Source organism: Lonchura striata, chromosome 3 (assembly GCF_046129695.1).
Source record: "Lonchura striata isolate bLonStr1 chromosome 3, bLonStr1.mat, whole genome shotgun sequence".
Lineage (NCBI taxonomy): Eukaryota > Metazoa > Chordata > Aves > Passeriformes > Estrildidae > Lonchura > Lonchura striata.
The window spans coordinates 77,554,084-77,575,960 of record NC_134605.1 but is presented as its reverse complement, the minus strand read 5'-3'; the positions used below and the strand labels follow the sequence as shown (position 1 = coordinate 77,575,960).

The 21,877-nt window shown below is 37.5% G+C and overlaps 1 protein-coding gene across 6 annotated transcripts in view; it reads right to left on the bottom strand.

Annotated features, from left to right (window-relative positions):
- Positions 1-9,839: 9,839 nt before the first annotated feature.
- The window catches only part of MAP3K7 (mitogen-activated protein kinase kinase kinase 7), a 47,651-nt gene continuing 35,613 nt past the window's right edge, over positions 9,840-21,877 (bottom strand). For 5 of the 6 annotated variants that reach the window (XM_021545396.2, XM_077782302.1, XM_021545404.2 and 2 more), the window contains 4 exons: positions 18,517-18,625; positions 15,697-15,758; positions 15,042-15,157; positions 9,840-12,961 (listed from right to left, as the gene is read on the bottom strand). In XM_021545396.2, the coding sequence (XP_021401071.1) occupies positions 12,781-12,961; positions 15,042-15,157; positions 15,697-15,758; positions 18,517-18,625 (468 nt within the window). In that variant the 3' untranslated portion in view covers positions 9,840-12,780. Of the gene's footprint in view, positions 12,962-15,041; positions 15,158-15,696; positions 15,759-16,566; positions 16,654-18,087; positions 18,127-18,516; positions 18,626-21,877 lie in introns of all 6 variants that reach the window. The other variant, XM_077782303.1, reaches the window with a different exon arrangement.

Here is a 21,877-nt window from a genome sequence, read left to right as displayed (position 1 = left end):
TTTTCCTCTCTGTCACGCTCCAGTAAATCGCTGGTAAATTTAAAAAGGTTGCAGTGCTGCAAAAAGGTAGTCAGAGGGAGCATGTAGTTAAATGCAGAGATGCTTCACCTCCAAGTATTCATCTGCATCTTTTATGCCAGGTAGGAGGATGAGAGTGGTGCAAAAGTCCCACTTCTGTGCTCTAAAGAGCCCTGCCCACTGCTGAAACAGAAGCTGGACTCCAGCAAGTGCATTTTCAACTTCTCAGGGTTAAAGGTAGGCAGCTACTATGGATATGGAGGCCTACACCAGGGCTTGTGATGGAGCAGGAGAGCCCTGCACTTGTCCTTCTGCTCTTTGGCAGCTTCTGCAAGTACTGCAAGAATCCTCTGGTCATGTTAAAGGCTACTCTAGTGATTCACCTTTGGGACTTAGGTAGTGTGCTGTGGTTTGGTTGGGTTTGTTTAAATGTGGAATTTTCTAAACCAAAAGAAACACACAAGGCATTTATGAAAATAAATACAGGTTAATTTCAGATACCTCTGAGATTAAAGCTTCTTAATGGCTATAATCCAACTTTTTTTTTAGTTCAAGCCTGTCCAGCTACAATCAAGATCAGTCTAGATTGTAAGTAGGCTCTTGGTAGTAGCTGCAAAGCTTGCCTCTCCCCAAGAGCACATTTTCCTTGTTCTTACATTATTAACAATGTCTGATTTTAGACATTAAAAAACCCCAAACCACTTTGCACCCATTAGAGATGCTTTGTGCATTGACTAGCCTCCATGTGATGTTCCTTCCCAAAAATTCCAGGCCGTAAGGAGGAAACCACTGCAATTCCCATTTCCAAGTGGTAAAACAGCCTTCAGCACCACCAGCTGACTACTTACTGCATTTTAATTAACTTAAGAACGTTCCCAGGCCACTGTGTTGAAATGAAATGTGCACAAAACTGAAGACTTGCTCATTGGCAATCAAATTTTTAAGTTACCAAGCCTGCCAGGTTCTCTTTGCAAAGCAAAGCCACTCCTTCAGAAGCAGTGATATTCCTCCAGGGGCAAGGGGGAGGAAGAAAGGTCCTATTTTTGCATAATCACAGTTTTCAGTAGTACAAAATTCATTGCTCTTTGGGAAATGGCAAGACAAAAAGTCTTAATAAATATGAAATCCTCAGTACTCTGTCATGTTAATGCAAGGGGAAAATTGCCTTGCACAGAAGACATTATGAGGGCTATTTGGCACCATTTCTCTGTCCCCAGGTCATTACTCAGGGTCTCATCACTGTTAAAGAGCAGAATTCCATGGTTTGAAGGGCTCTGTGAACAGTATAGCTCAGAAAAAGGGCTTTGTCCTGCTGCTCAGCTCTCCTTCCGCAGAAGTCTCTCACCTCCCGGAAATTCAGTTTATAGCATGATGTAATTTAGCCCCTGCTGGCAGTCTCAGTATTGTCTAATTAATTTTTTCAAATTTATTGCAGTTTCTTGCAGATCCAGCGTAAATGCTGTGTCTTGGCTACTGCAAAGCTGACACAGAGAAATTTAGCAGAAAAACTACTTGCACTTCTGATCATTTACATAGTGAAAAATACTGCTTTTGTGTACTAGTGTGCTCAGTTAAAAAGGAATAACACATTTTTCTTTTCCACTTTGCCTGAATTGAAAGGCTAACGTGTGTCTATCATATATTTATCTCTACATATTGGCAAATAAGGTCAATGATTAGGTCGTTTAAAACTCATGTGTGCCCATATCCAGTCTTAAAACAAAGATTACAGGTAGAGGGTGACCTAAGACCTCTGTACTCAGCTCTGCTTCAATGATAGAAGAATATGGGAAAAAGAAACCAGAGCTGGGCATGAAGAAGACATTGATCACAAAATTGACTGATCCTTTCAATCACAGTTAGGGTATAGGTGGCGCAGGCTGTGGGCATGTTCCTCTTGGACAGACATTGGCCTTGGCTGGCTCTCTGGCCAGAAACCCTGAGGATGGGTAACAGAACCCCAAGCTGAGCAGGCACAGAAATTTCTGCAGGACTCAAAGGAGTTCTCCAGAAGAGGTCAACTCTCCCAGCAAGAGATGATAAATTAAATCTTCACTAACACAGCAATGGTACACTGAGAGTAAACCCAGAACAGTGCTATTCTGCAGTGTGCTGGATTCTGGCTGTACCTTCCTGAATTCAGCTGTGTGCTTTGGATTATTGCAAGAAACACTGGCATTAATATTTTATTTTTACTTTTTTCCAAGTAAAGGGAGTTTGACCTGGTTTCTCAAGTCAAATAGGCCACAGTTCTTTCATATGATGGGCATCCAGGGAACCAAGTGTAACTGAGCTAAGTCAAGAGACTTCCACAATTTACTCTTCTGTAGAGCCCTAAAGGTTTTCTGCAGATGCAAGGGAAACATTTATTTATTTAATTTTGATTTGCTCACTCACAGGCATCAGAAGAAAGAACTGCATTTTTATTTACAGCTTTGCAATCACTGCTAGATTCATAAAGGAAAGATGGTCTTATGTTTCCTGTGTTCTGAATAGCAGAGAAGATAGAATTTGAGCTTGGTGAGAAATTCTTTCTTCTTAAGAGCACTGCATGTGGAGATACAGCTTTAGGCACATTCTTTCTTAACTGCACAGCATTTAAATGTAATTAAACACAGTCACTTGTACCAACCAACATCATGAAGTGCATAACATAAATAGATCTCTGTTAACCTCTTCCATCAACAAAAAAATGATACCTTAATTTTAAAATTATTTTGCAGAAATTTTAACAAATAATAATGTGTTTGGTTTAGAACAATTTACTCTCTCCTTGAACTATAAAGTACTTTGAGGCATTACCAAAATGTTGTCTCAGTTTTTTTTATTTCACTAGCAGTTATGATCCTGGACAAGATTAGTCACAGTCAACTAGTTTGTAGCAAGCCCAAAATTCATGGTCTTTTAGTAAAGCCTTTTATATGTAGGAGACACCTTATCTCATACTAAGACAATTTCATCACCCACCCTGCTATGCATGCCCAAAAGATGTACCCATTCATTCACTGCTATCCCACTTTCACAACAACAGCTGACCTGGTATGTAATTGGTTTATTTCCATTCGCATCAGCTTAATCAACTCAGACAGCAGAGAAATTAAAAATGTACCCAGTCCTCACTAGTTAAAAGGATGTTTCCTGGATCTAGCTAAACTAGATCTTACGTTAATGGAATGACAAGCAGGAAAGATGAATCTTATTCCAAAATTCTTACTCCTTTCTGGAAGGTCAGCTGTGCTCCCTTGGGCCTCTATTTTCCTGTAATCATGAATTTTGGAAAGTGATTTGAAGCCTTCAGATGAGAAATGCTCTGCAACTGTTATATATCAGTAATAAAATAGGCCTAATGACCACATCTTTTCCCTTTTAAAGGCTTCCCATGGAGCCAGAATCACCCATGGAGATCGTTCTGTAGGATTTTTCTGGTGTTTTTACCCTAGGAATCACTGCAAGATGGGTTCTATTGCTGGTTTATCATTATAAGCCTGTGCTGAGACTTGTATATCTAAATACTGGTAAAAATTCAATCACCAATGTAAATTTCCTTATTACTTATGCTCTGTGCATTGACAAGCTTTTGCCTCCTGGTTGCTGCAATGACATTTTTTACAAGGCGCTGCTGCCTGTGAGACCAGATGACAGTGCTAATGACCCATGTCCTTGTTCTCTGCTTCCCCTGCTTACGCCTCTTGTTTCTCCACACTCAATTAAGGAAAAGGAATTGAGGTTAATATTCCCATCCTTGAAATTAAATCTACCCTTGCCCCACAGTGCAATTAATGAAAACAACTCAGATACAGAGCCTTTCATCTCTAGTTCACTGGTTTATTTACTAGGAGTTGACAATGACTCACACCATTAATTTGTCTGCTGAGTGGCAACCACAGAGTGAATTAGTGATGTTAGCTGGGATTGTAGGCATAAACCTTGCAAAATCAGTGCCATGGATTAACAACCCTGCTGCTCTTTGAGGTGAGGAGCTGTGGTGAAGCTGAGACTTCTCCTTGTGCCACAGGTCCTCCTGCAGCCTGCCTGCAGATGCACAAAGGATACACATGGCCTGCACTGCTCTTGATAGTACTAATTCCAGGGGTAATTAGATAAAAATTACTATTATCCATCAAACATTAGCCTTTGTCCAAATAACAGGGCAAGTTATGCTATGCACTCATACTATGAGAAGTGTTAGTCAATCATACATTTAGATATTAAAAGATTTTAAAATCCAAAATAATGTTCAGCAGCAGAAACACAATAGAGGGGTCAAAATGAGTGTAGGCATCATCTCTGATTTTCCTCACTGGCAGATGCTGATGACTGGGGAGTTCTTGAGGTATTCACAAATGCTAAAGGCATCTGAAAGTAATCTCTCCTGTATCCACCTGTGTAGCCTCACTTGTAAGGCAGAGACACTTATTTTCTGCACCATCCATTTCAGGACCCTGAATTAGGCTTACAGCTTGATTTACCATGATGGAATATATGTCTCCCTTGCCTGAAGTAAGTGGGAGGAAGTATCTTTGTGAATACATCAACCAGCCCTCCAGCTACTTATTCCAAGAATGAGCTCTGGGAAAATGGTTGGTATGGGAAGACTAGTCACATACTGAGTAGAGACAGAACCATCCTTCTGTGACAGTGAAAAGTTCTTGGCCAGCCCTGGTTCTCTAGGAGAGTAACCAATATCTCAGACCAACTGACAGAGCAGAACAAAAGCAAATTTTTTGCAACACCATCTCTCTGTACAGGTGTGATGGTAATACATGATTTACTTCTTTGACAGCCAGTTTTAGACATCTGGATTAACATGCCAAAATGACTGCAAATTCTTTTTCCTCATTGGCATTTTCTTCCATTTTTCTTGTCAATTTTTGAGTTTTCAGTATTTTGTTTGATTTCAGAAATGAACTAACCAGGTTTACCCTCTATGATCCCAAAGCTCTGCTTTTCCCCAGCAGATAATTTCAATATCCAGACTAGAAATAACTGTTCAGGCCAGGGAATCCACAGTGCTGGTTGAAAACTTGCAACATCAACACCAGCCATGAGACTGGTGTTCTAGCTGATAAAAATATTCTGAAAATCACTCACTTCTTGTGAAATCTGCCCCCAGATAAATCAAGTAAGGGCTAAACCTCAGTAGAATCATCTTCTTTAAAATTATATTTTGCCATCTTCCTTAGCAACAATCTAAACTCTTGTACCTAGAATCACAGAATCATAAAATCATTTAAACAGGAAAAGACCAATTTAAATGATCAAAGATCAAGACCACTAACCCAGCACCGCAAAGTCCAACATTAAGTCACATCCCTAAGTGCCACATCTACACAGCTTCTAAATACCTCCAGGGATGGGGACCCAGCCACTTTTCTGTGCAGCCTGTTCAATGCTTGACAGCCGTTTTGGTGAAGAAATTTCCAATCTAAACCTCCCCCGGCAAAACTGGAGGGCATTTCCTCTTATTACTTGTGAGAAGAGGCTGAACCCCACCTGGCTACACCTTCCTTTTCAGGGAGTTGTAGAGAGCAACAAGGTTCCCCATGAGCCTCCTTTTCTCCAGGCTAAGCACACACAGCTCCCTCAGCTGCTCCTCACAAGACTTGTGCTCCAGACACCTCACTGAACCTCGCTGATAGAAACTAAACTTGTAGAAGCTGGATAGAATACAGAAAAGCTGTGTGCAACTGGTTATATTTGCATCTTTTCTCACTCTGGGACTGGGCACCAGGGAAGAAAAAAAAAATCACCAAAATCAGAGTTTTCAGATGGTTAAAATCAAATCAAGTTAGATTCTTAATGTTCATCACTTTTTGCACCTTTTGTGATTTACCATAATAGGATTTTATTAAAAAGATATCTTTACCTGAGGTCCTGCTCCAGGAATATTTAGATAAAATCTTCTGCTTTATGGAGGGGCAAATTCAGCTGTGAAGGCCAGGTGAAGGCTGAGGTTTATCCAGGAGGTGCACATTACATGGTCCTAAAACCACTGAACTATGGCAGCTGAGATAGAAAACTCAGTTTCACCTCTAGCACTTTTTGGGGAGATTATGGCATACTATGCAAAATTATTAATAAACCAGCCACATTCATCTCCCTAGTTGTGTTGTTATGGCTTTTCCTTTTTTTTCCTCTTCTTCCTTTCAGGTCTGCAAACTCAGAGCTCCCAGGGAAGCAACCATGAAAGCCTTTATCACTTGTTTCACCACACAGCTCTTTTGGTAGCACACTCAGAGAAGGGTTTGTGTCAAGGCTACAGGCATGCTTCCCTGATCTAGAGATGTGGGATACAGCACTCTCAATGACCCTCACTCCAAATTTTTTACTACCCCAAAACAAATAAACAAAATCCCTCCTCAGCCATCTCTTTGGAACTAGGGTTTTTGATAAGCATGGAAATATCACCCTTAATCTCACACTTCAGGGCAGCTTTGGTGTCTGCCAGCACGCAAGGACACGCAGAAGGGTGGCTAAAGGCTGCTGATGAAAAGCAGCAGCCTTGCTCTCACCACCAGCCCCATAACTCAGCCACGGCACTGTGCTTTGGTGCACAGCACAGCAGCACTGACCAAAGGGGTTCCTGGTGCTGACTCTTCTTCTGAGGTCCCATCTAAGCCCTTCCCTGACAGAAGCAGTTTGTTCCCAGCAGCCCCGCAGGCCCCAGACAGCCCTCACAGGATGAGTCGAATTATCTACACTTCCTACCTCATGAACAATTCCTGGCTGTGCCAGGAATTTGCTAATGATGAAGGTGATGTAAGAAACATGAGTAAGAATCTGATTCACATGTGGTGGCTTTGCAAATATGGATATCCCCAAATGATAAGATGATTTATTCCCTCTTTTAGCCTAATCTTTTTAACTTTGCCTGTTTTTCGGAAGGGAGTCTGGGTAGTCTAAAGCATCTACGTATACATACAGAAGCAAAGCTGCATGAAGTGTTCTCCATTTCTCAAGCACATGTTTGGCCACCCTTCTTTCTGCACTGCAGAAGCTAGCAGGTCAGTCATGTGGCTTTACACATCACTCAAAGGTGGCCACGGTTGTGGCATCCACACTGCTACTCTTAATGAGGAAGAAGAGGAAGAGACCCAGACAGAGCTCTTTGCATATACATCTCATCACAGAATGGTTGGGGTTGGAAGGGGCTTTAAAGATCATCAAGTTGCAACCCCCTTGCCATGGTCAGGGACACCTTTCACTAGACCAGGTTGCTCGGAGCTCCATCCAGTCTGGCCTTGAACACTGCCAGGAATGGGGCAAACACAACTTCTCTGGGCAATCTTCTCCAGTGCCTCATTACCCTCTGAGCAGAGAAAAATGTAAAGATTATATAATCTCCAAGCTGCCTACAGAGAGGATTTTTTTTTCTAATTTTCTGGTATAAACTATGATTTTGTTCCACAGCACATGCTAAGCCCATAGGTTATATGAATGCAAGTCACCACCTGGTCCTTTGCCCAGTTATCCAAGGAAAGCAGGCTGTGTGCATTTGGTCCATTGTTTTTCCTGATCAGTATCAGTGGGAGGGAAAAGCATGACCAGGCAAAGGGAAGGCCAACGCATTTCCACCAGCACATCAGTGTTTACAGATTCACAGAATGGGCAAGGTTGGAAGGGATGACAACAGGTCCAGTCTCCAAAGGTCTCCTAGACCATACTACTCATGATTGTATTCAAACATCTTTTGAATACTTCCAGTGAAGGAGACGCCACGCTCTCTGGGCAGTCTGTTCCAGTGCTCAGTCAGCCACACAGTAAAGCTCTTCCTCATGTTCAGGTGGAACGTTTCAGTGCATCAGTTTCTGCCATTGTCTCTTGTCCAATTGCTTGGCACCACCAAGAAGAGTCTGGCTCCATCCTCTTGTCACTCTCCTTCAGATACCGATAGACATTGATGAGATCCATTCTCAGTCACCTTTTCTCCAGGTTAAATAACCCCAGCTACCTCAGCCTTCCTTCATGAGAGAAATGCTTCAGTCCTATCATTATCTTCATTGCACTCCACTGGACCAGCTCCAGTAGCCCCATGTCTCTTCTGTACTAGGAGCCCAGAACTGGACACAGCACCTCACCAGGATTGAGCACAGAGGAAGAATCACTTCCATAAACCTGCAATGTTTTTTTTCTTATGCACCCCAAGACACCATGTGCCTTCTTGGCCACAAGGGCATTGCTGGCTCACAGCTTGGTTGTCCACCAGGTCTTTTCCAACCTTAATGATTGTGTAATTCTATGATGTGCTCCTCTCCACCCATCTGTAAAAAGAAATGGTTCCCAAGGGCATGGCTCCCTTTATTCAAGTTAGAAGGGGAGTACTAACAAACTATGTGGAATTATGCAGACACAAGCCTATTGTAACCTTTGGAGTATCTCAAATTTTTAGCTACTTGGTGTAAAGCACACAGCTATGAACAAAAATCTTTTCTTCATTAGTTCTTGTTTAGCTAAAGCCCTAGGATTAGCAGTGCTCTTAAGTATTTTAAAACAGTATTTTATTAATAATTAAAAATTAAAAGTACTTATTTTAAATTCTGTTTTGCTCTTTCATTAAGTACTGCTCCATGACCAGATAGATATAGGTTCAAAGGTAAAAGATTTGTAGCAAACCTCTCCAAATTCAGTGGAAGATGTGAATTGTCCCTGCAAGAAGCAGGAAACTGCTACATGGGCATGGAAAATAACTGATGCACTCTCACACCTCTGCCTCTGAAGAATGTGATCTTCACAGGCATAGAATGTCACCCATCTAGTGACATTACTGAAGTAAATAATAAAAACTAAAGAAAGCTTTTAAACTCTGATTTTGGAAAAAAAAAATAGACATCAATTCTGATTTGATATATGCAGCTCTCTACAGAATTATAGAATCAATGAGGTTGGAAAAGACATCTGAGACCATCAACCTATGACTGACACGACCACATGAACCAGACCATGGCACCAAGTGCCACCTTCAGTCTTTCCTTAGGCATCTTCAGGGACAGTGACTCCATTGCTCCCTGGGCAGCTCACTCCAATGTCTAATCACCCCCTCTGTGAAAAAATTCCTCCTAAATTCCTCCTGTGCTGTCCAACCTAAATCTCCACTGGCGTATCTTAAGGCTGTGTCCCCTGTCCTGTTGCTGGTTGCCTGTGAGCAGAGGCTGACCCCCACCTGGCTGCATCCTCCTTTCAGGTAGGTAAGAACACGCAAGTATGTAACACTGTGTTTATATTTGCATATACATCTACACGGGTTTACTTTTCTAAGATCCTCCTCCTCAACCTGCTCACCAGGGATCTCTCTATTCTGAGGTCCTGGGTGTACCACACCTTTTTTCTTTCCCCTTGTTTTTTTCAAATTTTCCCAGCAAGTTACAGCAGGGCACCTGAAAGGATCAAGCTGGTCATAACACTTCAGAACAGATGTGAAGCACAATTCTGTGATCTTCACAGGCAATGACACACTTCTAGGGGTCATCTCTGTCTCTGGTATGGCAATGGAACCTCTCAAGCTGTAACATCTATTTTGAACAAAACAGACCAAGTTCCAGGGATTGAAATATTTCAGACCTTTACAACAGAAGACAAGCACTTATCTCTTTGCACGACATCCACAAGGTAGATGTGGCATTCTTAAAATATTTTTATACCCAGTTATGAGTAAGACTATTCATCCTACACCCTAGTTCTGCATACAGGAAGGGACAAGCTCATAGCAGAAGAATTTTTTTCGGTTGTTGTGGGAACAACTGCACGATGACTATCTTTCACCCAGTGTGGGATTCCATGAGAGATCACGGATGCTCTGGCAAGCGTTGGGGCATTACTACATGTCTGTGGAAGTCTCTCAGCTTTTATTAATTAGACTCCTGACAAAGCAGTAAAACCCTGTAACAGAAAGCCACACTGCTCATTCCTGAATCATGAAATCATTCACCATTTTATGTACAAGTTTTGAATTACAATCTTCAACTCCTCATCAGAAAAAATAACAAACCAAAAAGCCTAAAAAAGCATTTTTGGAAGAACTGCATAGTATACAGAAGCATACTTCAATTACAAAATATCTTACAGAACACAGACTGTAACAAAAAGCAGAGCCTGTTACCTTTTCTGAGAAGGCAATGCCCAGCCCAAACTAGATGTTTCACCTCCATTATTAGAGGAACAGCTTTAACTGAACAGAGAGTACATGAAAAAAGTTCCTGAACAGTCCAAATAGTTTAACAGAAAAATAAAAGTACATTTGTAAACAACTTTAAAACAAGAGCCTTATGAAAACAGTAACAGCTAAGCTGTTAAACTCTTAGACCAAACTGTGTTTTACCCTTAAAGGTTTTTTTAATAATAAATAAATTTGTTCATGTGGAAAACCTCAGTGAGAAATCTGGGCAAGTATTTTTAAAATTTCTGGTAAAATTAAGTAAATGACAATATGAAGGCAAAAAGTCAAACTGCAAATTCCCTTTGAAGATTAAAAGTGATAAAACCAAGCTATTGATTGAAGCCAAAAGTGCATGGTAGCACAGCACTTATTTTATAATCTGAGACCCTTTTTAATGTAAACCCTGGAAAATCATAAGCAACTGCTAGAAATTACTTGTGTATTATGTACCATTAATTTATCACTGCATTCACTTTCGTTATTCAAACCTTGCCATAAAGTGACGTTTCACATACAACACTGATTTACGTTAAGCATATCTCTCTTACTACACAGCAAAAATGTAAAAACTGTCCTGAGAAATGATTTTGTATATGTAACTATCAATGCCTCTGAAGCTGAGCATCAGTATTTATGCTGCTCTACTTAATGCTTCAGCATATGTTAAGTAAGCTGCTGATCACCAAGTGTCTCCATTTTGGTAGATAGACAGATGTATGTGAACAGCGATGCTTTGGATAACTTGTGCTATTCCTAATATTAGAGTTATTTTCTCCCCCAATTACATTTTACTATAAATATGTGTGCCCTTAAGTTGATCCCAATATCAGTTTCAGCTAACTAATCAAATTATGTGTTAAACTTTTGGGAATGAGAACCCTTCCTTTATTTAAGTAAGATGAAGAAAAGGTTTCTAACTCCCAAAGGTTTGCCAATAGATTTATTTTCAAGGCAGGATGTTCAGTAAGTTGTTTGTCCTCTTTGCTGCTCACAGATGAGCACAACTGTATTAATGGTTTCCATCAAGCAGGCAGGAAGAGAAAGAAAATAGTATGAGGTTTTTCCCTTAACATACTTCCAAGTTCTGCTCATGGATATGAGCAGCTATTCATTTGAAATAAGTGTATTTCAAATTTCATATTACTTCTGTTTTATTGATAGGGCTCAGCAGCTAAATTTCAATATCCTATTTTAATTTTGCAAACAAGTGTTATTAAAACCCCACGTATAACTGATAACATCAAGAACTTATGTACGTAAGGAGTAATTTATCATTGTATACAGAACTGGCTCATTTTTGTACCAGTTAAAAGTTAATTCATAATCAAAATAATCAATCTGCAATGTAAACAAGTAATTATTTTTTCCTATGTAATAATGGTAAATATCAACACTGAGCATTGCATATTCCACTTGAGTTCATTAAATGCAATTCTTCAGTCACAAAGGGAGCAGGCATTCTGTGATGAACTTCCTTTGAGCTATGTTCAAATGAATGGAATAACTGAGATTCCTCATGGAGATCTAAGCTATTTCTCTCATTTTCTGAATAGTTTCCATTATTTGCATACTCAGCTCCATTTTATAATTTTTTATTTAAAATAATTTCCCCAAACTCTTCTCTCTCTAAAACAAACTTATTTACATTTATGATAAATGCTTTTCACCAAATATGTTTTAAGGAAAAAACTCCTGACACAAAATCAATAATGGAGCAAAAACATAAAGGGAGCAACTATTTCAAATATTGTATTAATTTTCTTTCTAAATTTCCTTCCAGATTCTCCAGGGACAAAAGCTTTAAAGGTTTGAAACACGCTTTTACATACTGTTGATTATATCTGTTTTATACAAGGAACCAATTCTGTCCAGTGATCACCTTCCTAACTTTTGGCAAGTATTTAAATGAAACTGCATGTCATTCACCCGAAGAAAGTAAACAAAATACAGCCTTTTACTTCAAATATTTTATGAATGCAAGATTACATGAAATATATTAGTCAAAATGCAGGGCCATCAAGCACTGAACCAAGAATGTTGGCATCAGTTTGCCTACCATTTTGCATGTGGAAAAATACACTATGTCTACAGGTAAAAGGCATCACTAATGCATCATGAATTACTCTGGTCAGCCAACATCACCTCTGCAGCTTGGCGCATGTTTCAGTTTATTATGAAAATAATCATCATAATAATAGTTTGAGATGAGACACTGGAACAAAACCATTCTTAAACAGGAAAGTCTTTTTTTTTGCCCTTACTGAGGCAACACCAAAAACTAAAAATAAGTTCTCACAATTTAGCAGCCTCCTCAACATTTGTTAGGCTAGCCTTCACACAAGGAGCATGCAAACAGCCACTCTTCTTGTTTTAAATTGAGGGCTATTGGTTAATTCAAGTCACTGTCATTTCACCCTATTCAATTAACCTGTTTAACTGGATTTCACCTAGGAAAAAGAAAATTAAATGATGTTAAGTGTAGCAGACACGTACAGATCACACCAGGAAGCTAACACTCATGAGCTGTCATAATAAGGGATAATAATAACAATTAAAAAAAAAAATCAGTCTTTTCTGTGCATATTTTTCATTTGAAAGGTCCCAGGAAATCATGATGTGCCTGGTCGCTTCTGTTGCTGATTTCTGATGACCTCTAATTGTTTTTTGCATTGCTGATAGTATGTTGAGAGACTTTTGTTTTCATCTAACAGCTTTTTATGTTCTTGTACCAGACGGGATGTGTTTTGCTGGTCTTTTTCATCCTGGTCCAGTTCTGCTATTAGTTCTTGTCTGAAATGAAAAAAATAAAAGTCATTGTCATTTATATTCTATTTTCATTTGTGTGTAGATTACTTCATATGCTTCAAATCAGTATTTGATTATCAATATGAACTCACAGCTGGTGATGTTCTGTACAAAACAAGTTGACAAAACAATGTTATTCTTTAATGTAGTCTGGGGAAAATTTCCCTTCCAAATCAAATCCACATTTAAATTTAAAAATAGCTGAGACACGGAGCCTCAGTCTCTAAAATTGCCCTTCAAATAACGTCTTTCATATGCAGTTTTACAGGTCACAGTAAAATACCAAAGAAGCCACACAAAATTTCATAAATAAATTCAACTCCAATTTTAGATATCTATATGTACATTTTAAATCTCTAAAAAGGCAACTTCAAATACAAAATTGCAGTAACTTTTGTAACTTTTTAGTGAAGTGCTATTTTCTATCTGGACTTGAACTTATTAAAGCAATGGAAAAGCAGAATCAAGGAAATTATGTCTGTAACTGGCATTTCGTATCATTTATGCTGTAAATATTCAACATGTTTTTTTAGCAAGCATTTTAGAGGCCCAAACACACTGATAATCTTGCTATAATTTATTCTGCAAAACTGATGTGGCAGTTTGTTTTACTATTTTGTGATGAGGTGACAAGAAGGCAAGCTGCCAGCAATATTTTTGCAACCAAATAGCAAATGAGAAAGTTAATTAATTGTTGCCATATGGTTTTTAATTACAATTAAAGAAAATGTAGTAATTATATAAGGGTTGAACTAATCACTACCTTAACCAGCATTAAATTCATCCATCACAATATATTTTTTAGTTAGTGCCTATGGACAATTACATTCTGACTAAGAAAAAACCGTTTGGAAGAAATATGAACACAAACTTCCTAGAAAAAAAAAAAACCCAAAAACAGGAGGAATCTAAAAGTAGAGAATCAACAGTTTTGAAACAGATATATTTTATATAATTTATTGACCATTGGGGACAACATAAATAGAATCAAAATTAAGATATTAACTCTAGCATCATTATCGCCTCATCAAATCTAAAAATTCTAGTTACACGTGAAAAAATCAAATTGTTCACAGAATACAAAGCTCAGAGTGAATATGTTATAAAGATCAATCTTACAAGAACATTTTCCTGCTATTCTGTATGCTATTTCTACTGTACAAAAGGTTTACACACACATTTTTCTCCTTAGCTAATCCACAAATACCAAGGCAAGATTCCTACTAACAGCTGCCAGTGGCTCAGACACTGGTGGGTCACAACCTGATTATTTGATTCAGTGTGCAACTATGACCTCTGAACTTGCCCCCAGCAACAGAAAACAGAATACAACTTTTTATGAATTTGTTATGAACTCAAATTCTGAATCAGTAGTAATTTTTGACCTAATACAACAATATGGGCAGCTGCTTTACTTATACATGTAAACAATGCAAGAGGAAAGAGTTTATTTCCAGTGCACAAGGGAGCAGATATTAACAGCATTTAAGCACCAGGCCCTCAAGCCATGGCAGAAAAATATAAGATGAATGCTGGCAATATTGTTATAAATGCAGTGCTTGACAAAAGTCAGATATACGGTTAAAACTAACTGCAAAATGAGCAACATTGACATATTACCCAAAATTCTACAATGCGTTAACTGAACAATTATCTATAATTTACTACGGAAAATACTTTAAAGCACAGTGTAACAAGTTAAATTCCAAGGTTCTTCAACAGTTCAGGTATTTCATTTGAGATGATACAATCAAACATTACCAGTTTGTAACATACAGAGATTTGCCATGACCTTATGTAGGACTTGTCCAGAAGAAGAGTCTTGATATTGATTAAAACTTTCAATTACCTGCTCTAAATATTTCATCTGTACTGAGCAGCTCAGTATTCCTGAGTTTAAGGTTGGAAAATAATTATGCCCTATGCAATTTTACTTCATAAAGCCAGAAATAATAGTCACAGTGACTATTATTTACTTTTTATTATGTATTTTTATTATTATACACAGATTTTGTGTATAGGATACACATAGAAGAACAGAAAAGGTTAAATACATTTCACTTACTTCCTCTGCAACAGCAATGCAATTTCTGTCTGAACTTTCATATATTCTTGTGCCATTTTGCAATGCTGTTCAAACACAGCCATAGATTCTTTGGAGTTTGGGCATGGTGCTAGAGGCTGAAAATAAATCAGACATGTTAAAGACTAATGAACTGATATCTTAGTAAATAGTGTTTTAGAATGTCTCTGCAGTGTATTTATACACTGTCTTTTAAAAACTAGTAAGCCTTTAAAAATAAGTGTTAAACCGTGCCCTGGAAAATATTACTACACCGATGTCAAAGTTTACTCTAATCTGAAGTTTTAATCTGACACTTGTCACAAAAATCAAAGCAATGTTCAGTCCCACACACAGAAAATAAAGTGTATACAACAAATTGATTCAGTAACACTCAAGCAAATAATGTCTTATTTTGATAGTCAAACTCAGCTTACATTTGGTTTTAGGGATCATGTTTCCCAAGGCTTGTTTTTAATAGCTTCATCAAACCTGAGTCAACCAATCTCAGATTACATATTTTATTTTTTTAGCCTTGGTTAAAAATTAGACAGAACATAAACCCAGGTAAATATGTGGCACTATATTTTGCACCCCCAAAGTCACATGTTAGAATGAAATGCAAACTTGAGAATCTAATAAACTGTATATTTATTACCTGTAACTGATGATCTAATGTGAGATATGCCATTGGGATGGAGTTATCTGACCCATTGGTCTCTGTAAAAAATACCAAGAAAACTTTAATGTATTTAAAAAGACTTAATTTTATTCTTACAGGACAAAAGCAAGAAGTCTAAGTAATTTCACAATACACAATCTGATTGTGGATAAGCAGATGGAAATAGCAGTGTTCCAATCCCAAGGCTGATGAATCATTTTGTTTTTCTGATAGTTAAGAACATCAAAAGTATGGTCTATCACATCAAGAAAAAAAAAATATGGTTATCAACCTACATTTGTAGAAGCCATGTAACAGCACACAGATTTGTGTACAGTTTTGTACAGTTTGTGATCATTTCTGTTTTTAAAAATTTGCCATTTCATTCTTGTTTATGAAGGATCAGCCAGCCAGCCCATGCATCTAATGATTTTAAAATTAGAAGCTGTGCAAATCACCTCTGCCAAAATAAAATAAGCACAACCTCCTGCTTAGTTTTGAAACCTGCTCCCAGTGAGGTCTCTAAGTATCTTCCTCACAACATGCTTTAGGACATCTTCTCTGCTCCATATAGATACTTTGTGGGTAGCAAGGAACCCAATAATTGGTCTGTCTCCTGGGCATGGGCTGCTCTCTTCTTACACTGCACTTGCTCTGGATTTCTCTAGAGCTTTCATTCCAGATTTAGTATGTTTCTGCATTCTTATCTTTCAGTGGCCCACAATCTGGGGATCACAAGGTTACTGTTAAGCTTTAAGAGACACAGGAGTAAAGACACATAGAGAAACTACTGATTTTACAGCTGCATAATTGCTACTAGAGGATTATATGGAGGAGGGTAGGTGGGAAAAAAAAGGGGCTGCTTACCCATACCCCAAAAGCACCTGCCACAGAGTAGTCGTGGTAGAGAAACTAAGGTGTTGCCCTCAAAGACTATGCTATTTCCAAGAGCAGCTTCAAAAGGAAACAGAAATAAGAGGGTGGGAATGGAGAAAAAGTGGTTAAGTGTATGCTTGTAAGGAAACTGGAAGGTGGTAAAAATAAAAAGGAAAAAGAAAACAACCCTAAAACCAGAGACTTAATCACCACAGTATCTTAAATACAATCAACATGAGAAGGCCTTCCCTACATCAGACTATTGCCATATATGGATATTGTGACAATGAATTGCAATGCTTCAAAAATACATCAGTACATGTTAATGCTTCAGGTGACATTCCCGAGTGTTTCAGCACCAAGTCACAGAACTGCAAGCGCTCCTTGATTGACCAGACACAGCTGCATCCTTGTTTTATCACTTTGTTCATTAAATTAAAAATGTAGCATAATTTACAGACAACCAAAATTACTTCTCTCCTCAGAAATTCGAACAATTCATTGTACATGGCCTACATAAACCTAGCAAGAAAAAATATTCACACAGCACATTATGTATTTACATGAGTATAAGGCGAGCGATTTCTGTCGGCCAGCAGACTTGACTTTTAGCTCCGTTGCTCTGCTGCATTTAAGACCAAAAAACTTGGCGCAAACTTTTGTTGCACTGGCTTATGATTTGCAGTTTTCAGCTCCCAATGAACTCTTGACTGGGAAAGAGCTTGCTTCCAATGCGAGGCAGCAATTCCCATTAGTGCTCACTGCCTAAAACAACTCATGCTGCACAAGAGGGACCAGGGTGGGCCGCAGCAGTGGGCAAAGGCTTGGGGAAGTTATGAGTGACGTGGTCAGGCAAAGCAACAAAGGACAGAAAGAAAAAAAATAGAGAAGCAAAACACAAGAGTGTGCTGTCCTCCCACTAACAGAGGGCAAAAAAAAAGTACATCTTACATAATCACCTTATATTTGGTAAGATGCAAGTGTGCAAATATACATACATATTTATGTATATATACATATGTTTGTGCAAGAGTCAGTCACCACATGAGTTTCCATTTTGCAGTTGGTTACAGGAAAAGATTCTGATCATCCAGATGAAAAGATCACAAAAAAAAAAATATTACAGAACCTGAGGTACTGTCAAGTACCATCTTGAGACTAAATTTAAGATTCAACAAGTAACATTTTGGTAACAAAAATGTATTTTTTATGCATATTCTAAAATGGAATATATGGGGATCCATTTTTTTCCTGCATTCCAGTAGTGGTTCTTTTGGCAACAGAATGCATTGTGACTTTTAAAATCAAACAGAGCTATTCAATTATCTTCATACTTAATCCTATTTCTTAACAAAAGAACAATAATGCTACAGTAGACATATTTACAATGTTTCTACAGATAGGTGTTAGTGCATTTAAAACCAGCAATTTTGTGTGCACATCTACATTCTGCATAAGCAAAACTACAACAGTGATGGCAAACAGAAGTAACCCACTCCAGCTGATACTCACCTACATAACATTTAATTCCAGATGTCAGGGCAATGAAATCTTTAAATGTGTATTCAAAATACAAATGGACAAAACTAAAATGCTTCAAGACGTCTATTCCCCTAATTTCCCAAAACCATAGTAACAGTAAAAAACGATTGCTAACAAGATCCTCATTAAGTATTATTATCACTGTGATTTACACTACTTTCTTACAAGCAAAATGTTTACAAGTTTATGTAATTTAACAATCTATAAATAAGTATTCTTAAAGCATATGTGAAAATCAAGGCAGTAATGTAATTATTGGATTTAAGCAGAACTTAAAAAAATCATGATCTTCATTGCTTACTTTTATTAATGTCTGAGCACACACCTTATACCACAATCAAATAAATATTTTAATTTTTTTTACAGGCAAAAAAAAATACATAGCAAACAAAGGATTACCTGCATCATCTGGTGTCCATGGATTACGTGTTGGCTTTTCAGAGGTTGGTCCCGAGGTAGTGATCATTCTCACACTAGGACTAGATGATCTACTGCTGTTTCTACTCTCCTGAAATGACAAAATAAAACAAAATGACAAGTTAACAGAAGATATTTTGAGAAGTTCATTAAAAGAAGTTCATTAAGAAGTTCATTAAAATTTGAAGAAATCTGTACCTATAATCCTCCTTAAAAATACTCTCCCTCCCCAAGCTTTGACCCTGAATGTTCTGATGCTTTGGTCAACTTTACATGCATTGCAGGGATAATTTCATCCCCATTTCTTCCTTACTATGTAAAAGAAATTGATACAATTTGGCTATTCAGCATAACAAAAAGCAATGCTGAACAATGTGTTCAAGATTTTTACAGAAAACCGTGACAATCTATCTAGTGATTTTTGCATCATCATTCAGTGAAATCTAGCAGCTCTGTAAAATAAAGAGGAAATAAAGTTTGTTTTCAGTGTTTAATCAATGACTGGAACTACATTCAATAAATGGAATACAGCTTAGTAGCTGCACTAGACTACCATGTATTAATCTACACTTTTCTTCTGGTTCTTTTGTTAACTCAGAGGTTATGTGATTAATCTTCAGAAAACGTGAAAAAAGAGCCTAATCAAAAAGGATCAGTCAACTGAAGCACATCAATCAGAAAAGGAGTACATTCTCCCTCATGAAACAAATTAAGGACTAAACCAAAATTCTGAAGGTTGTTTTTTCATGTACTGTTTGACTCCTCCAATCTTTTTGTTTACCAAAGCAGAAAAACATAATACAGATTTCATTTTTCTGCTAAGTTGCTTTTTCAGAAATGTTATTTACAATATATATGTTTCTATTTCACATACCTCCTCAGTGACATTAAATTAACACAGTAAAGGATTTAAGACTACAACCCCCCGCAAGTTTCTCAGAAAAAAATGAAATAAAAGGAAAGATGCTATTAAAATACAACTATTTTCAAGATGGAGCATTTATCGTGAAATGATTCATTAAATGACTCAATTTTTCAAAATGTGCACTCAAATATGCATTAACTGGAAACTATATTTCTTTATGACTTTATTTCTGAATATCCTACTTCAATTTAAGTTTTAAAATTCAAGATTCCGGCCCAGTAATTATCCAAAGAATAGTAAGATTATATACATTGAAACATCCATTATTTCAAATGCATAGTCTTTCTTCTGTGATGTTTATTAAGCATTTTGTGTTTTATGTTAATATCTAGAAACAAGACAAATTGTAGAAATGATCTGATGGATATTATCAAGATGATGGCATCAGAAATTTTGAAAAATATTTTGTGTTGGAATCTTTGTTGACATTAAGTAAAGTTTAAGTTGATGAGCTTACTGTTAGTGTCCTCAGATATGAATGTTAAATACACCCTGCTGATGTAAAAGACCAGAAGATAGAGAAAGCAACTGTTACAGAACAAAAGTCCTTTAAGCAAAAAGAGATTTGTTGAGTATCTATAGTGGATAGTGAAGGGCACCTGAGAAATACTCTAATTATGGTAACTTCTCAGTGCTTTACCAGATTGGTTTGGTCTGCCAACCAAAAACACATTTCCTTGGTATCTTTATTTACATGAAATTCAGTAGATATAGAAATGAAGGAATCACATCTGAAGCATATCTAAAAAGCACTATGAAACTGAAGGGAAATTTCCCAAACTGAACACTGGTTATAGTGTTTGAATGTGTGTTGAGTGACATGCTTTAGGCCACCTGCACGGCAGCCCCTCTGACAGGTAAAGTGTCTGGACCTTAGCAACAAATTTCTGCTACCCCTTCATCCTTGCCTCCTCCAGACTTGCTAGCAGGTAACTCAAATCATCTTTGCCAGGTGGTCAAACCCACATGGCATTCTTAGCTTCAATTTCTCAAGAGACAGTCTTGAAAAGCTGACAAGCTCTGAGTAATAATCCTCTCTGAAGTTTAAATTAAACAGGCAACACAATTTAAATAAATCATCATTACTAGTCTTGTTTCCTCATCTCATGTCTGAATTTTATCTTGCTATGAAAGGGGAAAAAAAAACCTGAATGTGCATCTTATGATGAATTCCACAATCTCACGGACAGAATGATTCATCTGTGTAATATCAGATCCCCAAATTATCCCACTTAGCTTGCATGCATGTGGGCATGTACATTCTGACCTTCTTCTCAACTGTTCGTATCAGTACATGGCTTTATTTAAGATAGTAATTTTTTTCACTTCAAAGCAAGCTTTAAAAGTTATGAAGGCCCAGCAGGCCCAGTTATGATATCCCCTCTCCCACAAAAAACCAACAATCCCAAAAAAATCCCAAAACAAAACAAAAAAATGTTTAAAAGAGGAAGTAGGCAGTTTTGATATTTATGATAGTACTGTTAAAGATGAGTACCAAACAATCAAACCAATAAAAGATACACAGGTAAGGTGATAGATACCATATTGAAAATCAGATCACAACCTGCAAATCCTGGGTCATTATGCCAGATATGTTTCTCAGTATCCATATAAAATATTAAATTTTGTAAAGATTGCATGCAGTATAAATAGCAATTTGCTGTCTTCCTTCAAATCCCCAAAAATATTAGTAGCTGCAGTTAAGAGACTGCACATGTTTCTATGTTGCAAAGGTATTTAGGCAACAGCAATAGTACTAGACAGATGACACACTAAAATGTTCTGAAGTGCATGTACAAGGAAATAGGCAGAAGAAACAATTCTATTCCAAAAAAAAGAAAAAAAGAGAAATCAACAGAACATCACAGTATATGGACAGAAATAAATGAAAATGTAGCATTTGATTTTAGGAGGGGCAGTTGCATCAGTGCTGCTCATGTCACTTGGAGTAAGGATCAGTCTAAGGTCACAAAGTATTAAAATCTGAATATTCAGACCTGAACGTGTTCAACACCAAATCACTCTAACAGCTGATCCAAAGATGGAAAACCCTTGACCTAGTAAATTTCCTATCTAAACTGTTGATGCTGAGTAGTAAAACCCTTCACAAAGCACTATTACTGTCTGCTGCTGAGAACATCAGTAAGAACAACACTGTTAAACACCTTAAGTGTCTCAAGAACATTAACATAGTAATCATCAGCCATACAAGGCACACAAAAAAAATCTTCCAAGAGCATACTGACATAAAATAGACATACAATCATAAAACATACAAGGTGGTCAAATAATAACAGACAAACAGGTACACAGGACCAAGAGTCCTGGACTATCCTTTTCAGGTAAGCAACCAAACTTTGGTATATGTATGATTAAATATTTATTGTATGTATATATTAATTAATTAATATTATATAT